We start from the raw sequence: 16,902 nt of genomic DNA on the forward strand, positions 1-16,902 counted from the left end.
TCACATGCCCATTGTCCTTGACCTCATTTTCATGGTTCAGTGACTACTTGAAAAAAAAGTTAAGATTTTTGTAATGTTAAATTCAATCTTATTATAAATAATAGGATAACTATATTTGATATGTGCGTACCTTTCAAGGTCCTCATGCCCGTCAGACAGTTTTCACTTGACCTCAACCTCATTTCGTGGATCAGTGAACAAGGTTAAGTTTTGGTGGTCAAGTCCATATCTCAGATACTATAAGCAGTAGGTCTAGTATATTCTGTGTATGGAAGGACTGTAAGGTGTACATGTCCAACTGGCAGGTGTCATCTGACCTTGACCTCATTTTCATGGTTCAGTGGTTATAGTTAAGTTTTTGTGTTCTGGTCTGTTTTTCTTATACTATATGCAATAGGTCTACTATATTTTGTATATGGAATGATTGTAAGGTGTACATGTCTAATTGACAGGTGTCATCTGACCTTGACCTCATTTTCATGGTTCAGTGGTCAAAGTTAAGTTTTTGAGTTTTGGTCTATTTTTTCTAATACCATATGCAATAGGTCAACTGTATTTGGTGTATGGAAGTATTTTATGATCTATATGTCAGTCGCGCAGGTTTTATTTGACCTTGACCTCATTTTCACGATTCATTGCTAAGTGTTAAGTATTTGTGTGTTGGGTCTGTTTTTCTTAATTTATAAGCAATACATTTGTAGGTCAACTATATTTGTTGTATGGAAGAATTGTTAGCTGTACATGTCTGCCTGGCATGGTTCATCTGACCTTGACCTCATTTTCATGGTTCATTGGTCTTTGTTTAGTTATCTTGGTTAATGTAACATTTATGTGACAGTTGTAATAAAGCTTTATACTTAGGACTATCAACATAATATCAATGATTAGTAAAGAAGGCGAGACATTTCAGTGTGTGCACTCTTGTTTAAAGATTAATCAATAAGCAAGGGAGATAACTGCAAAAATAAAATATGGCTCAAACTTGATGAATATATACATGTGTTGTAAATAAATTTCAATGTTATTATTTACAACATAGGTTTATTGCCTTATCTACATTTTGTATTAATGCAAGTATTATGCTTGTTTTTTGCTTCAGTTTTACATGAAATGTTTATTGACAAACATTTCATCTTTGTAAGCACTTATTGATACTGAAGCTAATGATGAGTCCAATCATAAATGTAACCATGGAAACTTGATATGGCGCTTTCCCTGCTGTAACAACTGGGCAGTTATGTCCTTGGCATTCCATAGTTTCTAAAATATCAAATAAAAAGTATGCTTTAAAGTTGTATCTTAATATTTAATTTTTCTGGTAACTACATGTATTTTATCAACATCAATCATAATTTTTGACAGTTTTTAAAGTTCTGAAAAGTGTGACAAACGAAACTCTTAATTAGGGTAAGAAATATAACGGTTTAACTTCGTCCATCTTGTTAACTATTTTGGGGTTTCTGACTTCCCCCAGATCAGGCATTAAACTGGGAATTCACCTTGAACTTGTAACAATAGAAATTATTGTCAACTTTTTTTTTAACTATAGCCCAGAATGTATGTGATAGACTTATTATATTGAAGATTTAATCTTGAGTTCCCAGAACAAAAGAAATATGATTTTATGGTCTATATTGTAATTTTACAGTATCTTTTAGAAAAAAATATGTTTGTTATAAATGAGTGTCTATTTAAGGTAGCACAATACAAAGATTTTTTCACTCCCAATTAGATAACTTTAAAGTGATGTAATTCATTTCATCCTTCTTTATATTTTATAAATGAGGTACCAAAAGAAAGAAGAAAGATTAATCTTTCAAATTGTGATAATTTCATTATGACATTATTATTACATAATCAATTGTTATGTAATTAGTTGCTATATTGTGATGTCCATACTTGAATGAATTTAGCATCTTTCTTCTACATAGTATCCCAAAATATTTTATAGATTCTTGAACAACACAGCTTGACCTCCAAAACTGTGTCTCAGATTTTCAAAAGCATCAATAGAACAAATTTTATACCCAATTGAATTTAGTAATCTCTTATGAATTGATGTTGCAAACTTCATTGAAGATTTATGAGAGAATGAAATACAATAGGAAAAATCTGAGACACAGTTTTTGAGGTCAAACTGTGTTGTGCAAGAATCTATAAAATATTTTGGGATGCTATGAATAACAAGGAAGCTAAATTCATTCAAGTATGGACATCACAATATGGCAACTAATTACATAACAATTAATTATGTAATAATCATGTCATAATGAAATTATCACAATTTGAAAGATTAATCATTCTTCTTTCTTTTGGTACCTCATTTATAAAATTTAAAGAAGGATGAGTGGAATTACATCAGTTTAAAGATGTCTGATTGGGGGTGAAATATCTTTGTATTGTGCTACCTTAAAACAATGTCGATTTAAGAGATAGATATATAAAATTATAAACAACAATGCTGCAAACTGAATTTGGTTTTTGTTAGAAAGAAGGCAAATTTAAAACAATTTTTTATGTAATACTTGGCGTAAATAAATTAGAGCGACAAAAATATATTTTTTTGGGAATGAGGTGGAGAAAAATGAAATTGACCCAGGGGAAACCCTGATCTTTACTTTCCAAAATTCAAAGTAAAAATAAACAAGGCCCTAAATACTGTCCTTTACACTATTTTCAAATTTAAGAATATGCATAATAAATATCTATGATGCACAAAACACACACACTCAATATTTCCTAGGTAAGGACCAAAAGCAGAACAATGACAGCTTATGATACATAATATACATACCAAAAAGTTGAAATTTAGCTTGATTTTCTCCGTGTTCATTTTTGCCTGTACAATAATAATCTCCATAATCATTTCCTTGTACATTTTTTATTTCAAGAGTGTACCATTTTTCATCAGCTTTCAATCTCTGATCATCTTGTTGTTCTAATTTGTATTTGTCATTGTCCTGAATTTGTTCTTTTTCTGGTGTTGTTTTGTTTTCTTTATACCATACAACTACTGCTCTAGGATTAGCTAAGTATAAAAATATACATATATTATTCTTGAAATTCCGGATGACAGTAGAAAAATCAATTTAAAATAAAGGTCAATATTTATACTAGTATGTCTATAAAGTATTCTGTGATTCATTATTATTCCTGGGATACCGATTTTTGTTTTTATAGACATAATATAGATTCTGCTGAGATATTCAAATTTGAAAGAACTGTATAGCGGGTTATTTTCGCGAGGTGTAAATTTTCGCTGATTTTTGCAGATAGAACAAACTCCCGAAACCAAATTCTGCCTATTTAAAAGTGTACATGCAAAGATATTGATAAAACTTTTGAATTCGCCAAAATAATAACCGCCAAAATATTTCGTATACCTTTTTTCAATGAAAATTGCTAAATTTTACACGCAGGAAAATAACCCGCTCTATGGTAGATTCTGCTAAGACATTCAATTTTGAAAGTATATAAAAATAAGGAAACATGTTTTGATTTGTACAGTAAGTAAATACTGATAATTTTTAACAGTAAGAAAAAAACATAAAAGAGAAATTGGAATTAATAATTTCCCCACTAACAAAATTACCGGTAGCCAAGTGAATAGCTATGGTAGATTCACTTCTAAGAGCTGGCTCAAGTAGGATATAGGGACAAATAGTTCCAATTAAAAATATATTCATACTCTCAAAAAGTAGAAACTCATACGCACAAAGATATTTTGAAATCTTACTTATTGTATTCAAATAACGTTCAAGTTGTTTCTAGTGGTGAGGTGGGCATTCGGCACTTCAATGTATACTTAATAATAAGGTCGGCAGTCAGCACTTAGTAGTGAGTAAATGATCCCTAAAAAGTAAGGTCGACAGTCGACACTTATTAGTAAATAATAACTACATAATAAGGTTGGCAGGTCTGCACTTATTTATCTATGTTTGCTTAAAAGAAAGGTCGGCAGGTCTGCAGTAGGCACTTATTGGTCTACATATGCTTAAAAGTACGGCCTTCAACAATGAGCAAAGCCCATACCGCATAGTCAGCTATAAAAGGCCCCAATTTGACAATGTAAAACAATACAAACGAGAAAACTAAATAAGTAAGTAAGTAAGGTCGGAAGTCAAAACTTTTAATAAGTGCTGAACTGCAGACCACTAAATATAAAGCTATTACTACGTCATAAAAACATATTTTCCAAATTTTTATTAAGTGCCGACCAATATATTTAACAGTAAACTTAACAGTCATAAAAAAGATCCAATATGTCCAACTTTAATGAACTATTTAATCATAATTCATACTGATTTACCTAATAAGTAATACCGTTGTATTCATTAAATGTTCATTCCACCAGAACTATCTACCCTTATACACTACTTGAACCTAAAAGCTTACCTACTACCAAGCAGTCCAACTTTGCATTAAACCACTGATTTTGTGCCTGACCTACAGTATCCTGGACAGCCGTACAGTAAGGAGCAAATCTGACTACAAGCTGTATTGTGTAGGATGCTGGTGGTTTAACATTGTTATCAGCGATGCAAATAAACTGTCCACGATCTGTAGCCTGGATTTGGTTTATGTCGTAGGTACCACCCTGAAAGTGATGTAATTATAATTATAGTTTGATGCATAAATACTTCTGAAGCAGAATGGGTAAATGTGCTTTCTATTCTTTCATCCTCTTGTTATAACTGTGAAGGGAAAGACCAGTGGCTGCTCCAGATGGGGTGTGTGGTCTAGAGGATTTTTTCCAGAATGATCATTTATTTTCATGTTCCACATGAAAAAATTTATTGGTACTTTTGTACTTACTTTTGCATCCTGCGTCTTATATTGCAGAACATTTATTTCCATCCTGTCTTGTACCAACTTTTTCCGCCAGTTCTTATAAGACAAAGTTATGCATTTTCAAAATCTTATTTCATTTTCAATTTTATTTTCAACATACAATATGAAATAAAACAGATCTAGAATTAACCCATTTACATGGTCAGTGCAGCTGGCATGAGAAGCAAATATATTTTTGTTTTGCCTTACCCTTTGTTGGAATCCACCTTTAGTCAGTGGGAATCCATCTCCTCTTTTCCATGTTATATTTGGGGCAGGATTTCCATTAGCTTCACAAACCAGTGTGACATTTTGTCCTTCCTGTACAGTTATCGGGGCAGGAAGGCCAGCTTTTATAGTAGGAGCAACTGGAAAATTTGTCAAGACAAAAATCATTGTTAATTTAACATTTTATTTGTTGATTTTTAAAAAAACTAAAATGATTTAAAAATTCTGTGCCATCTGAGCTCAGTTTTAATGTAAAAATTTCACATACATCAAAACATTTTGGATCAAAGGTTTAGGCCAAGGGTTTCTTCAAGCTTTTAAGTCTGAAAAATGCACAAAATCGTCTTATTTTTTACAAGATATCCAAAATCGTCTCAGTTTGAAGCCTAGGATGTACTCTTCTGAAAAGATTGTGAAACCTAGTAATAAGGCCTTTAAAATAGACCAATATTAGAACAAAATTATGGCCATTTGACATTTTTTGATTAACTATGTAAACCTTATTGTCCTTTTCCCTCAATCATATTATTATTAAACAATAGAATTTTTTTTAAGTGCTGATTTTTTTCAAATTTTGAATAGGTCTATTCACAAAAAATCTTTGAGAGTTCCAGAATAATTTTTAAATACTGATTTTTCCATATTTTGAATAGGTCTGTTAAAAATAAATCTTGAGAGTTCCTAAATAAAAAGAACCATCATACTTCATCTAAAATCAAAAATTTTAACTGTACCCAGCTCCAAATAGGATAGTAATGCTTGGCATAGTCTCTTATCCGAACTTTTTCAAAGATTTGGATATATTAATGATATTAATTTTATATTTTGAGACAACGTACATGTATAGTTACCCTGGACAATTTTCTATTATTTTTATATTATAATAACATTATAAACTACTGCATTTCAATTGGTCTCTGCTATATCGTCGCTGGGCTTCTAAAATGTTGTATATGACTTTTTTTGGCTAAAATAACTTTTTGACATCAATGGTCTGGGCGGGAGGAAATCTTTGGTATTACAAAATAGCATACAGTTAGACCAATTAAAATGTGTGAAATAAGACATATTACAAAATTGCCAATGTCAGTTGTTTGTAAAGTTTGCTTCCAAAATGTTGTATGAAAATTTAAAAATTGTTGTAGAATGGCTTGGGAAAAAACTAATTATACATTTCTTTATTTCTGTGAAAATAATTTAAGTTCTTGGATAATCCAGAAATGTCAAAGTTTTTATTTCACTGCTATTTACAAAAATGTTCAAGTTCACATGCAACATTTTGGAAGCATGCATTTTGCCAAAATTTTCAAAGCCTGTTTGTGAGATTTTTTTTTTTTTGAAAAATTTGTAATTTACAACATTTTAGAAGCCAAGCGACGATATAGTTGTCTCACTGCCAATCATACATGTACTAAATCTCCTTTTTTCACATTATATATGACCAAAAAATTATAATTGTTTAGTTGACGAAGTATATATGTGTATGTATGTATTACTGCATGGGTTAAAATGATGTCATGGCAGAATTCAATCACCTGTTATAACTTACTTTGCACAGTTAAATTCCCAGACTTCCGAGGCCACTCTTTGTAACTCTAATTTGGAAGATAGATCTGACATGTATAATTCCCTGCATCAGTCTCCGTTAATGATCAAACAATCAATTGATATATGTCGCTATTGTTTGATCCGTATTTCACCAAATCATATTTCCTTTGTCCTTCAACAACTTCATCAATAAGAACAGTTTCATCTGAGGAAATGTGTTTAGGAAGTCCAGATGGTGTGGTCAGTTTAATCCATTGTACCTGTTTAAACATAAGATACTTTTATTAAAATGGATAAAAGTATTATATCTGTATCAAAATAATTCAAAAGTTTTAACTTAAATGATGAATCTCTCCTCTCCAACCACAATGTTTGGGCCGGACTGAATATACAATGTTTGGTAAAGTTCAAATTGTTGATTTTTCAATTAGTGCTATTTTCAGTTTAAACAGCCAAATAACATGTACTAGAAAAAGATATTGAACTGGCCTAGCTAGCTAAATTTTTAGTATTCTTAATAGTAAATTTTATAGTCCTTGACCATCAATCATATCTACCATGACTATATTTATGTCCCCTGCATAACGCATTTCGGGAAACATCTGTTCGTGTATTCATCAGTCCAATCTTGTAAGTGCTCTCACACCTACAATTCTTGCCAAATTTCTATAAAACTTATACTATAGGTATAGAAACCCCATGTTTATTTTTGGATAAGTTTTGCAGTCTTACTAGGAGATTATATATAGATGTACCTGTGCTGGAGACTGTATATTTATGACAGAACAATTCAGATATGCTGTTTGACCTTGTTTTTTAACCACTGGTAAAATATCATCCACTATTTCTGGTCTTGCAGCAAAAACTGTAGAAAAAAAAAATAAGATTTTTAATTAAATACATTAAGAATATGTATACGTATGATTAGGCCATCTCTCCAATCAACTTGTTAAATAATTGGGGACCAATACATGAATATTTTATTTGTCCAAGTATTATCCCATATGGGTGTGCCTTTGGATGAGAGATCTCATCTATGTTATGTTTTAATTTGGACACTTTGCTTTTGCCACGCTGTTTCAGGAAAACAAGTAATTGAAAATACTCACCTGAGCAAAATATTGACGAAAGAACCACTGCAGATAACACATTTGTCATTCTGATTAACATTTCGAACTAATTGAATTCAGTAAAATTTTGATTTCAACTTATTTCCTTTTTCGTGCCACTGCCACAGGTAAACACTCTCTGGTTCAAATTGTCACTTATTTGGTCATGTGATCTACACAGGTAATCAGGTAAATGATTTATGTATCATCATCAATACAACAAGCCTCTTTTAAATGTTGTAAAACCTGAATGTATCAGAGCACTGTTGCCACGTCAAAAGCAAAGTTGTCTCTGAACAAAACTATGTATTTTTTAAATGATACAAGTTTTTTGACATCCTTTAAACAGGACATGTTATTTCCTCCCTATTTACGATTTATACTACATATTAAATCAAGAAAAATTAAATGCGTCTTCCTTTTTTTCTGAATTAGCCTTGGATTGTCTTTCCCCTTTTCCTGTTTTAATATATGAAGTTTGTTCCAATTTATTGTTAAAGATAATCAGTAATATAGATTAGACCATGGGTTTTCCAGTTTGAATTGTTTTACACTAGTCATTTTGACACCCTTTATAGCTTTCTGTTCTGTGTGAGCCAAGGCTCCATGTTGAAGGTTGTACTTTAATCTATAACTTTTTACTTTCTATACATTGTGGCTTGGAAGGAGAGTTGTCTGATTGGCACTCATACCACATCTTCTTATTTATAAAGATAGGGAAAACAAAGTTTTTGCATTTTTCATATCAGGTGTTCTCAATTAATTTTGGCAGTGTTCTCAATAAGACCCTTCAACCAGCAAAATCTGCTGCCTATTGCGTGTTTTGTGCTAGCTATAAATTTATTGACAAAAATATGACATAAGAAAAAATCGCATAGTCAGGATCTGTAGTACATCTTTTATCTATTAACTGGTTCCAAGTTATCCGCCAGGCATAAATAATACATAGAATCAGATGAAGAACAAAAAATTTAAAAAGAAGAACAATTGAAAATGAAAGAAGCCATGATTAATGAAAATATGAAGAAAAAAAACGAACATTACAGATAGATATATAATATAAAGCAGAATTTTGAAATATAGAACTGAAAATACAACCAAAACTTTGTACACCAGGATAGAGTCTGTATGGAATGTTTGTTATATTTCTTTTTATTTTAAGTGGTGCTTGTTTGATAAAGTGATGCAAGTTATTTGGCTCCATGGCTCTCCATACATTTGGAGGTCAACTTTTATTGACATTTATTTTGAAGTGTATTCTCAGTTCTAATGTTCATTTTGAGCTCAAATATGAACTTCAAAAATATAAATTGGATGAAATTGGTTTTGTGGAGGTATGGACTTCCCTTCAATGTAGGACAAACGAAGATCATTTGGTCTCTTGTGAATAGTTGTCTCATTGGCAATCACACCGCATCTTCTTTTTATATTGTCAGTTGTGGCATAGTTAAAAGGTTGTTATTTTGAACACAGTTTTAAAATTTATAGTTATTTTCCTTTCTTTATTTTTTAATTGTTAAAGCTAAAATTTAATTTTTCAGTCAATAATTCAAAGTTTATGTGATGTTGAAGTTTCCATGTTGACAGGAAGTAGTGAATTCACCGACAAACAGGTGAGTAAACTTAATGTAATAGGTCATAACCTGCTAGTGAAATTTTTTAACACTAGCTAATTTAGTATACTGTAGATTCATTATTGTTCGTTGGATACCAATTTTCGTGGTTTTCATGGGTAAAGGTGAGCCAAGAATTCAGATGTTAAACGAATAACAAATTCTCTATAGGCTTTGTATACAGAGATTGGCAAAACCATGAAATCTAACATCCACGATAATGCTGGTTTTCCTCAATCCACAAAAATTGATACCCACAAAAATAAATGAATCCACAGCAGTAGAATTTACTGTTCAGTTGAAAAAGTCTTATGATTGCTAGCCATATAATTCTTAGGGAAAATGCTCCACGATTTCTGCAGAGTAAAGAAGCTTATTAAAGTAATGGTAAAATTTGTTGGTTTATTAACTGTTACAGAGTAATAAATTCACAATTGTACAATCAAGATATTGAATAGACGTTAGTTCAATGAAAATTATGTGCTTGTTATCAATATTGAATCGACTAGAAAGAAAGAAATTCACAAATGGACACAAAGACAATTAAAGGAACATTGAATGATAAAAACTCACACCTTACAAAAGCTGAAGACTTATGTCCAGATATTATCCAAACAGTGCAAGATATCTTAAAATGATAGTAAATGTTTTGATTGGATATCTGATCAACATACAAAAATCTATCAAACAAGTACTTTAAGTAAAAAAAATAGCTATTTGAACACACCGACTCTGTTTTTGTGATTCATTAGATAGGTATTTCACTTGACCCATATACTTCATCTTTTAGTACTGTGATTTTTTTATGTTATAAAGTCAATCTGTAGCTTTGATATATAAAAATGATAGAATCTGAAGCGATACGATGTATGGAATATTCTTACTTTGAACGATATCAAGACGAAATATTCAACTCAAACACCCCTAACATAAAAAGGTGCACTCGATTTTCTCTTTTCAATACAATTGTTACCCATTTTTTGGAATTTTTTCTTTGGTCACATAATGGAAGGGCAGACACGAAAATTACTGAACTAATAGATTGATATGTTTTCCGTCCGTTGTAAATTTTAAAAAAAAATCGGAGGTTATGCATTTTCTACATCCAACTTGAAAGATACCCATGTCGTCGACTTGATATCTAATTGTTCTGCTTAACTATGTACTAAATAAATTGAAAACTTATGCAAATGGTGTTTTTAAAATAAAACACTTAGTAATTGAGAAGAAAATTGTAATTTTGTTTGTTTCTATTAATTTACAAAATTTTTGTCACTATAGTAAACATTACAGTTAGCATATATCGCCTTCTCTAACAAAGAGCTTCAATTCTTTTGTTCTATTTCAGCCGGGGTTTCCGACTGTATGGGCTGATAAACTAAACTATGTCAGCCAGGCAGAAGACGTGTTACATCCAAAATTAAATTATTATAAGTTAATATAAATTAGATAAAAATCCATTTGCATTATGTTTCTTTGCAGATTGCTTATTCCCTGCCACAGCCTAGTGATATGGTAATGATAACAACAGCTTTACTTGACCACATGGGAAGTGCTGATCACAATTACGCCTCAATTCTACCATGTGTTAAGACCCTCGTCATGTTAACAGATCATGATTATGGATTTTACTTCTTAAAAAAGTAAGTTTGGGATGTATAGAAATCGGCTCTAAATGTATGATGTATAAGAATTCACTGTAAATGTATGATGTATAAAAATTGGCTCTTAATGTAGGATGTATTAGAATTCACTCTAAATGTTTGATGAACAAGAATTAGCCCTTAACTCTTTAACCCCCAATCCAGTCTGTAGACGTGATGGCGACAACCATTCTTTGATGGCCCGTATGACCCTCCATACTTTTTTTGATCTGCCCAACTGACTTGTCAGGATAGCAGGGACTTCAACCAAGCAGTTCATGGTCCATAAACTCTTCTTGGACGTCTGTTTATGAAAATATGGCACTTTGAAAGCCATTTAAGAGTTCAAAATCGGAAAAACCTGAAAAGTAGCCAAAATCAAGTGGGGACGGGCATCTTTTGATGGCCACTACTTAACTGGTAGTCATTGTAGGTATAAAGTATTATCGTGAATGCATGCATAGGTGATATAGGAACACAAAGAGGTATAATATGGCCAGTAGGAAACTTGTCTGTAAAATCTAGGACACTGTTTTGTCAAAAATCTGTATAAACAGACATTTCGGCAGACCTGACTTAACAATAAAAAATTCGCCAGCAAGACACTTAAGTCCAATATACTCCCAGTTAGCATGAGTGGACTGCAGTAACTATAGGGTAATACTTGAATGACAAAGAAACACAGTCTGGTCAATGTTTACCTCTCAAGGTCGTTTTAAAATCGGAAAATAGACGGAAAATGACCATTTTTCAGTGGGGTGGGTTCAAACCCACGAGAAAATCTTCCACCTCAAACCCCACCCCCCACCCATGCCATCTGCCCCCAAATCTCAATATATAGTTTAATAGATGAGCATCAGTTACAGCATCAAGAGTCTGCTTATTTGCATATAATTTGCATATGATTGCAAAATTTTTTTCGAAAATGCCTGATTTTCCAGAAACCTCTTGGGGGTGAAGGAGTTAATAAAGGATGTACAAGTATTTGCTTTAAATGTAGGATGTAAAAGAATTTGCTCTAAAGATTTGATGTACTTGAATTTGCTCTAACTGTAAGATGAACAAGGATTTTCTATAAATGTAAGATGTGCAAGAACTTGCTCTAAATTTAAGATGTACCAGTATTTGCTCTTAATGTAGGATGTACAAGTGTATGCTCTAAATGTAGGCTGTATAAAAAATGGGCAAAAGATGCTAGAGGGACAGTCAAACTCATAGATCGAAAACAAACTGACAATGCCATGGCTAAAAAATAGAAAGACAGACAGAAAAATAATAGTACACAAGACACAGCATAGAAAACTAAAGACTAAGCAACACAAACCCCACCAAATATTTGGGGTGATCTCAGGTGCTACAGAAGGGTAACCAGATCTTACTCCACATGTGGCAATCATTGTGTTGCTCGTGTTATTACAAACCTGGTGAATAGTCTAATTCGGTATGTAACATTCGTGAAATGGGAACAGGATTGTATTTACGACATAAGGCTAAGAATTTTCCTTAAATGTAGGATGTACAAGTATTTGATCTAAATTTATGATGTGCAAGTATTTGCTCTAAATTAAGGATGTGCACTAATATGCTTTGCATTCAAGATGATAAAGAGTTTGCTCTTAATGATGGTTGTACACACTTTGCTCCAAATTTAGTTTAATTCCAGCAGTACCATTATAAATAAAGCAATGACCGCAGCATACATCATTCAGTATATATTTATTGTGTATTTATCAGGGTTTTAGAACAGAAGACCACTGCTTTAGGACGTCTAATGGTTAGAATTAATACAACGTTCAGTAAAGACAGTTCTGATTGTTTATTAACTTTATCCACATTACTGGAATTCTTACGTCTGCTTGTCTCTGTGGAGAGTCCCATGGCAGGAATTACTGTGACAAGAACTTATACATTATCTCAGAAAGAACTTCACCAAGTGTTGTCATGGAATCCAAGCATGGAAAATCATCCATTATTAGATTTGGAAAAACTATTAGAGGTAAAGTACACAATGTGTTAAAGTACTGGAGGTAAAGTACACAATATGTAAAATAACTAGAGGTAAAGTACACAATGTGTTAAAGTACTGGAGGTAAAGTACTGAAGGTGAAGTACTGGAGGTAAAGTATACAATGTGTAAAATAACTATAGGTAATAAAGTACACAATGTGTTAAAGTACTAGAGGTAAAGTACACAATGTGTAAAATAACTAGAGGTAAAGTACACAATGTGTTAAAGTACTGGAGGTAAAGTACACAATGTGTAAAACTGATAGAGGTAAAGTACACAATGTGTAAAATAACTAGAGGTAAAGTACACAATGTGTAAAACTGGTAGAGGTAAAGTACACCATGTGTTAAACTAGTAGAGGTGAAGTACACAGTGTGTAAAACTAGTAGACATCTGTACAACAGCTAGAGGTTTAGAAAAGTACATAATGTCTAAAGGTACTAGAGGGAAATAGCCAATACACAATGTTAAAGCAAAATATGTAAAGAACACAATGTGTAAAACTACTACAGGGAAAGTACACAATGTGAAGGCAACACAACACTTGAAAATTACTTATATTAATCATTGATCATTTTGAAAATACCATAAATTTCATATTTCAAAATGCATGTTGTGCAATATACAAGATGTATAAACTAATTTTAAATACAAAATTTAATCTGTTAATGCATTATATAACATTAATAGGATTATACTTCTTTCATATATATTTTTCATATTTTCGCTTTCATAGGAAAACTGTTCACCTTCTCTTGGTTCATTTCTATATAAGTAAGAGAAATTGAATAAGATTTGCTTGTCTGTTACAATCTTCTTTGAAGAGAGACCGGAAAAGAATTAAAATTTTAAATTTAAACCAGAAAGTAAATTGACATGAATGAAATTTGTAATTTGTGTAGGAGTTTGCTAAGGAGGATGAGGCAATGAAGAGTTTACTGGACAGTATGACAGCCTTAATGAAGATGCTACGAGAGCCTGAAACAGTACAGGATAAGAAAACAAGTAATCCCACAATATCCATTTATGTGACTCATCCAGCCAAAACTGCCCAAACTGGGCAAAAGTTTTATTTTGAGAAAAAGGAGAATGAAAAGGAAGCAGACTCAGGTATTAATCAGTGTAGTCTGTAACAACTTTATTTAACTTGCTTAGGCCAAAAAAAATAATACTAGTGTTTCCTCTGACCCTACCTACCCTAAGCTTTATATGCCATTTTGGATTAAGCACTGTTAAAGTCAATGGATTTCCTAATGGTAATCAGCTAAAAAATGTTTGTTAAATAAAATAATATTGCCTACCTACCTACCTTCCCTATTTCATTTTCAGCACGTTAGCGGAAACACATGTATTATTTGTTTGGCCTTATTTTAAACACTGAATTTATTGGGCTTAACAAATTCTGTGCTTTCTTTGTTTCCTACCCAGTCTGCTTTTTTTCTATTTATTCTAACTGATAATGATTATACATGTACTTCATTTGATTTCTCAAAAGAATATATTTGGCTGGATGTGTCACAAGTTTAGAAGTAGTAATTATTTATTTTTTAACATTTGCATGTTTTTTGTATAAATATATATATTTACATACATATTCATATATATATATACATACATTTTCATATATTTCACCATCATATTGATAGATACTTCCCAAAAAAATGTTCACCCTTTGACTTTAATAGAATTATGGATATTTTCAGAAGTTTAAATGTTTTTCTTATGTCAAAGGCCCAAATCCTTATATTAAAGCTGCATCCTTTTGTTTTTTATTATTCTTTTTCTATATTGAAGCTTACATTTTAATGTTTAAACTGCATAGTCAGAATTGATGTTTGTCCACTTAAACACCTTGCCCTAACTACCCATCCAAAAAATGTTTGGACTTGTTAAAATTAAATCTCTAGTACAGTGGCAGATAGACCACCAAAGACTGTTAAAGGTAGGATTTCTATTTCTTATTTGGTAAAAATGTTTATGAAATTGTAAAATATAAATACACATATCACTATTTTTGTCTGAGATATGTAACATTTTCCATGACCTTTTGTCTAGTTTAATTGAAAAATCCTGAGACATGCAAGGAAAATGATAATAAAATCTGAATGGAAAGAAATATACAGAAAGAATGAAAGAAAAAAGGTGTTTGCTATATTGGACACTTTTGTGCCTAAATATAACTATGCCTGGAACAAAAGAATACTACTATCTATGTATATATTTCATAATGTATTATGGTCTTATGTTTTCATCTGATGTCTTTGGAGTCATTTTCATGGTTGAGTCACTGCTTATAAAACTATCATTTTTTGTCTTGCTTGACGGAGTCAAAAAGCAAGAAATAGGTATGCTGTTGATGGCGGCAGCGGTGTCAACAATATATTAGTTTGTGATTAGGTCTAGTTTATGGTGAACCACTAGTGGTAGCTCAAAGGTGTTAGATATGAAGTTGTATTAGCATTGGCACATCTCATTACCATGGAGATTTGTTGGCACCGCCCCCTCAGTAATGGTCTATTGACTTTGAAAATTTTGCTTAGTTATCATGTATTAGTTTGTGATTAGGTTGGTTTATGGATAACCACTAGTGGTAAGTTAATGATAATTGGTATGCAGTTGTATAAGTATTGGCATATCTCATTTCCATGGAGATTATTTGGCCCTGCCCCTAAGTCATGGTCTATTGACTTTGAAATTTTTGCTTAGTTTTCATGTAATAGTTTGTGATTATGTCAGTTTATGGGGAACCACTAGTGGTAAGTTTATGATAATTGGTATGTAGTTGTATAAACATTGGCATAACTCATTTCCATGGAGATTTGTTGGCTCTGCCCCCTCAGTCAAGATCTATTGACTTTGAAACTTTTACTTAGTTTTCATTTATTAGTTTGTGATTAGGTTGGTTTATGGATAACCACCAATGATATTTGGAATTCAGTTGAATAAGCATCAGCATATCTCATAACCATGGAGATTATTTGACCACGCCCCCTCAGTTATGGTCTATTGACTTTGAAACTTTTGCTTAGTTTACATGTATTAGTTTGTGTTTAGGTTTGTTTAAAGGGAACTACTCAAGTCAATGGTATTTGGTATACAATTGTATTAGCATTGGCACATCTCATTTCCATGGAGTTTGTTTAGCCATGTATTTCAAGTCATAGTTCATTGACTTTAAATATTTGCAAAACTTGCATGTTAAAGTGTTGATATTTTAATTTCATCATTTGCATTATTGAAATTACAAAAAAGTGAGACATATCTCTGTGATAACAGTTTATTAATCAATTAAAATGAGTAGTAGACCAACAATATTTGTAATACATAATCTTCACAAAGTATACATATCCATCAGATAGGATTGATCTGGTTTTGATCCAATTTCATAGTTCAGTGATCAATGTCAATATTTATAAAAAAGGTATATAATAATGTTAGGTGCACATAACATGTGGCAGGGTTTATCTGACCTTGACCTTATATTCTTTTCACATAAATTGGATGCTTTCAGAAATGGGTCATAATGTTGTAAACAAAATATTTTGAAATGACCCATTTCTTTTGTTGCATGATTGTGTTTCAACAAAATGCCACTCCTGTAATTTCTATTTATAATTCTATCCTTTTGTTCTTTTTAGTACTCTCTTTGCTGGTCAATCACGATACTAAAAATTAGAGATGTTTGGTTAGCAGCTTGAAAGTAAAACGTTGTAATGTTGAGTTCTTAGCATTAGACACTACTATCCTACCAATTGCTTGTATCTCAAAAACAAACACTCGGGTCAATCTTTATTTTTCCATAATTTTATTGTGTCATTCATTATTTATTGGAAAAAAACGTCTTTCATGGAAAATTGTTATTTTGAATTTTAGCAGTAATATCTTTGATGAAATAACATAGTACATGCCAAGTCATTTAACAA

General features: G+C 31.7%; 3 protein-coding genes across 4 annotated transcripts in view; 1 reads left to right on the forward strand and 2 right to left on the reverse strand.

Moving 5' to 3' along the window:
* Positions 1-16,902, forward strand: part of LOC143078947 (protein virilizer homolog) — a 50,213-nt gene that overhangs the window by 26,532 nt on the left and 6,779 nt on the right. Inside the window, exons 28-31 of one of the 2 annotated variants that reach the window (XM_076254024.1) lie at positions 9,257-9,328; positions 10,811-10,971; positions 12,706-12,967; positions 13,882-14,089. In XM_076254024.1, coding sequence (XP_076110139.1) covers positions 9,257-9,328; positions 10,811-10,971; positions 12,706-12,967; positions 13,882-14,089 — 703 coding nt within the window. The remainder of the gene's footprint in view (positions 1-9,256; positions 9,329-10,810; positions 10,972-12,705; positions 12,968-13,881; positions 14,090-16,902) is intronic. The other variant, XM_076254025.1, reaches the window with a different exon arrangement.
* On the reverse strand, positions 983-5,241 carry LOC143078948 (lachesin-like). The gene is made up of 4 exons (XM_076254026.1): positions 5,041-5,241; positions 4,396-4,597; positions 2,795-3,028; positions 983-1,260 (listed from the first exon to the last, which is right to left on the reverse strand). Exons 1-4 carry the CDS (start codon positions 5,224-5,226, stop codon positions 1,130-1,132), a joined length of 753 nt encoding a protein of 250 aa, XP_076110141.1. The 5' UTR covers positions 5,227-5,241; the 3' UTR covers positions 983-1,129.
* Positions 5,041-8,042, reverse strand: LOC143078949 (uncharacterized). Its single transcript, XM_076254027.1, has 4 exons — positions 7,716-8,042; positions 7,362-7,471; positions 6,608-6,866; positions 5,041-5,198 (listed from the first exon to the last, which is right to left on the reverse strand). The coding sequence occupies exons 1-3, from the start codon at positions 7,774-7,776 to the stop codon at positions 6,711-6,713; spliced, it is 327 nt and encodes a 108-aa protein (XP_076110142.1). The 5' UTR covers positions 7,777-8,042; the 3' UTR covers positions 5,041-5,198; positions 6,608-6,710.

Source organism: Mytilus galloprovincialis, chromosome 6 (assembly GCF_965363235.1).
Source record: "Mytilus galloprovincialis chromosome 6, xbMytGall1.hap1.1, whole genome shotgun sequence".
Taxonomy (NCBI): domain Eukaryota; kingdom Metazoa; phylum Mollusca; class Bivalvia; order Mytilida; family Mytilidae; genus Mytilus; species Mytilus galloprovincialis.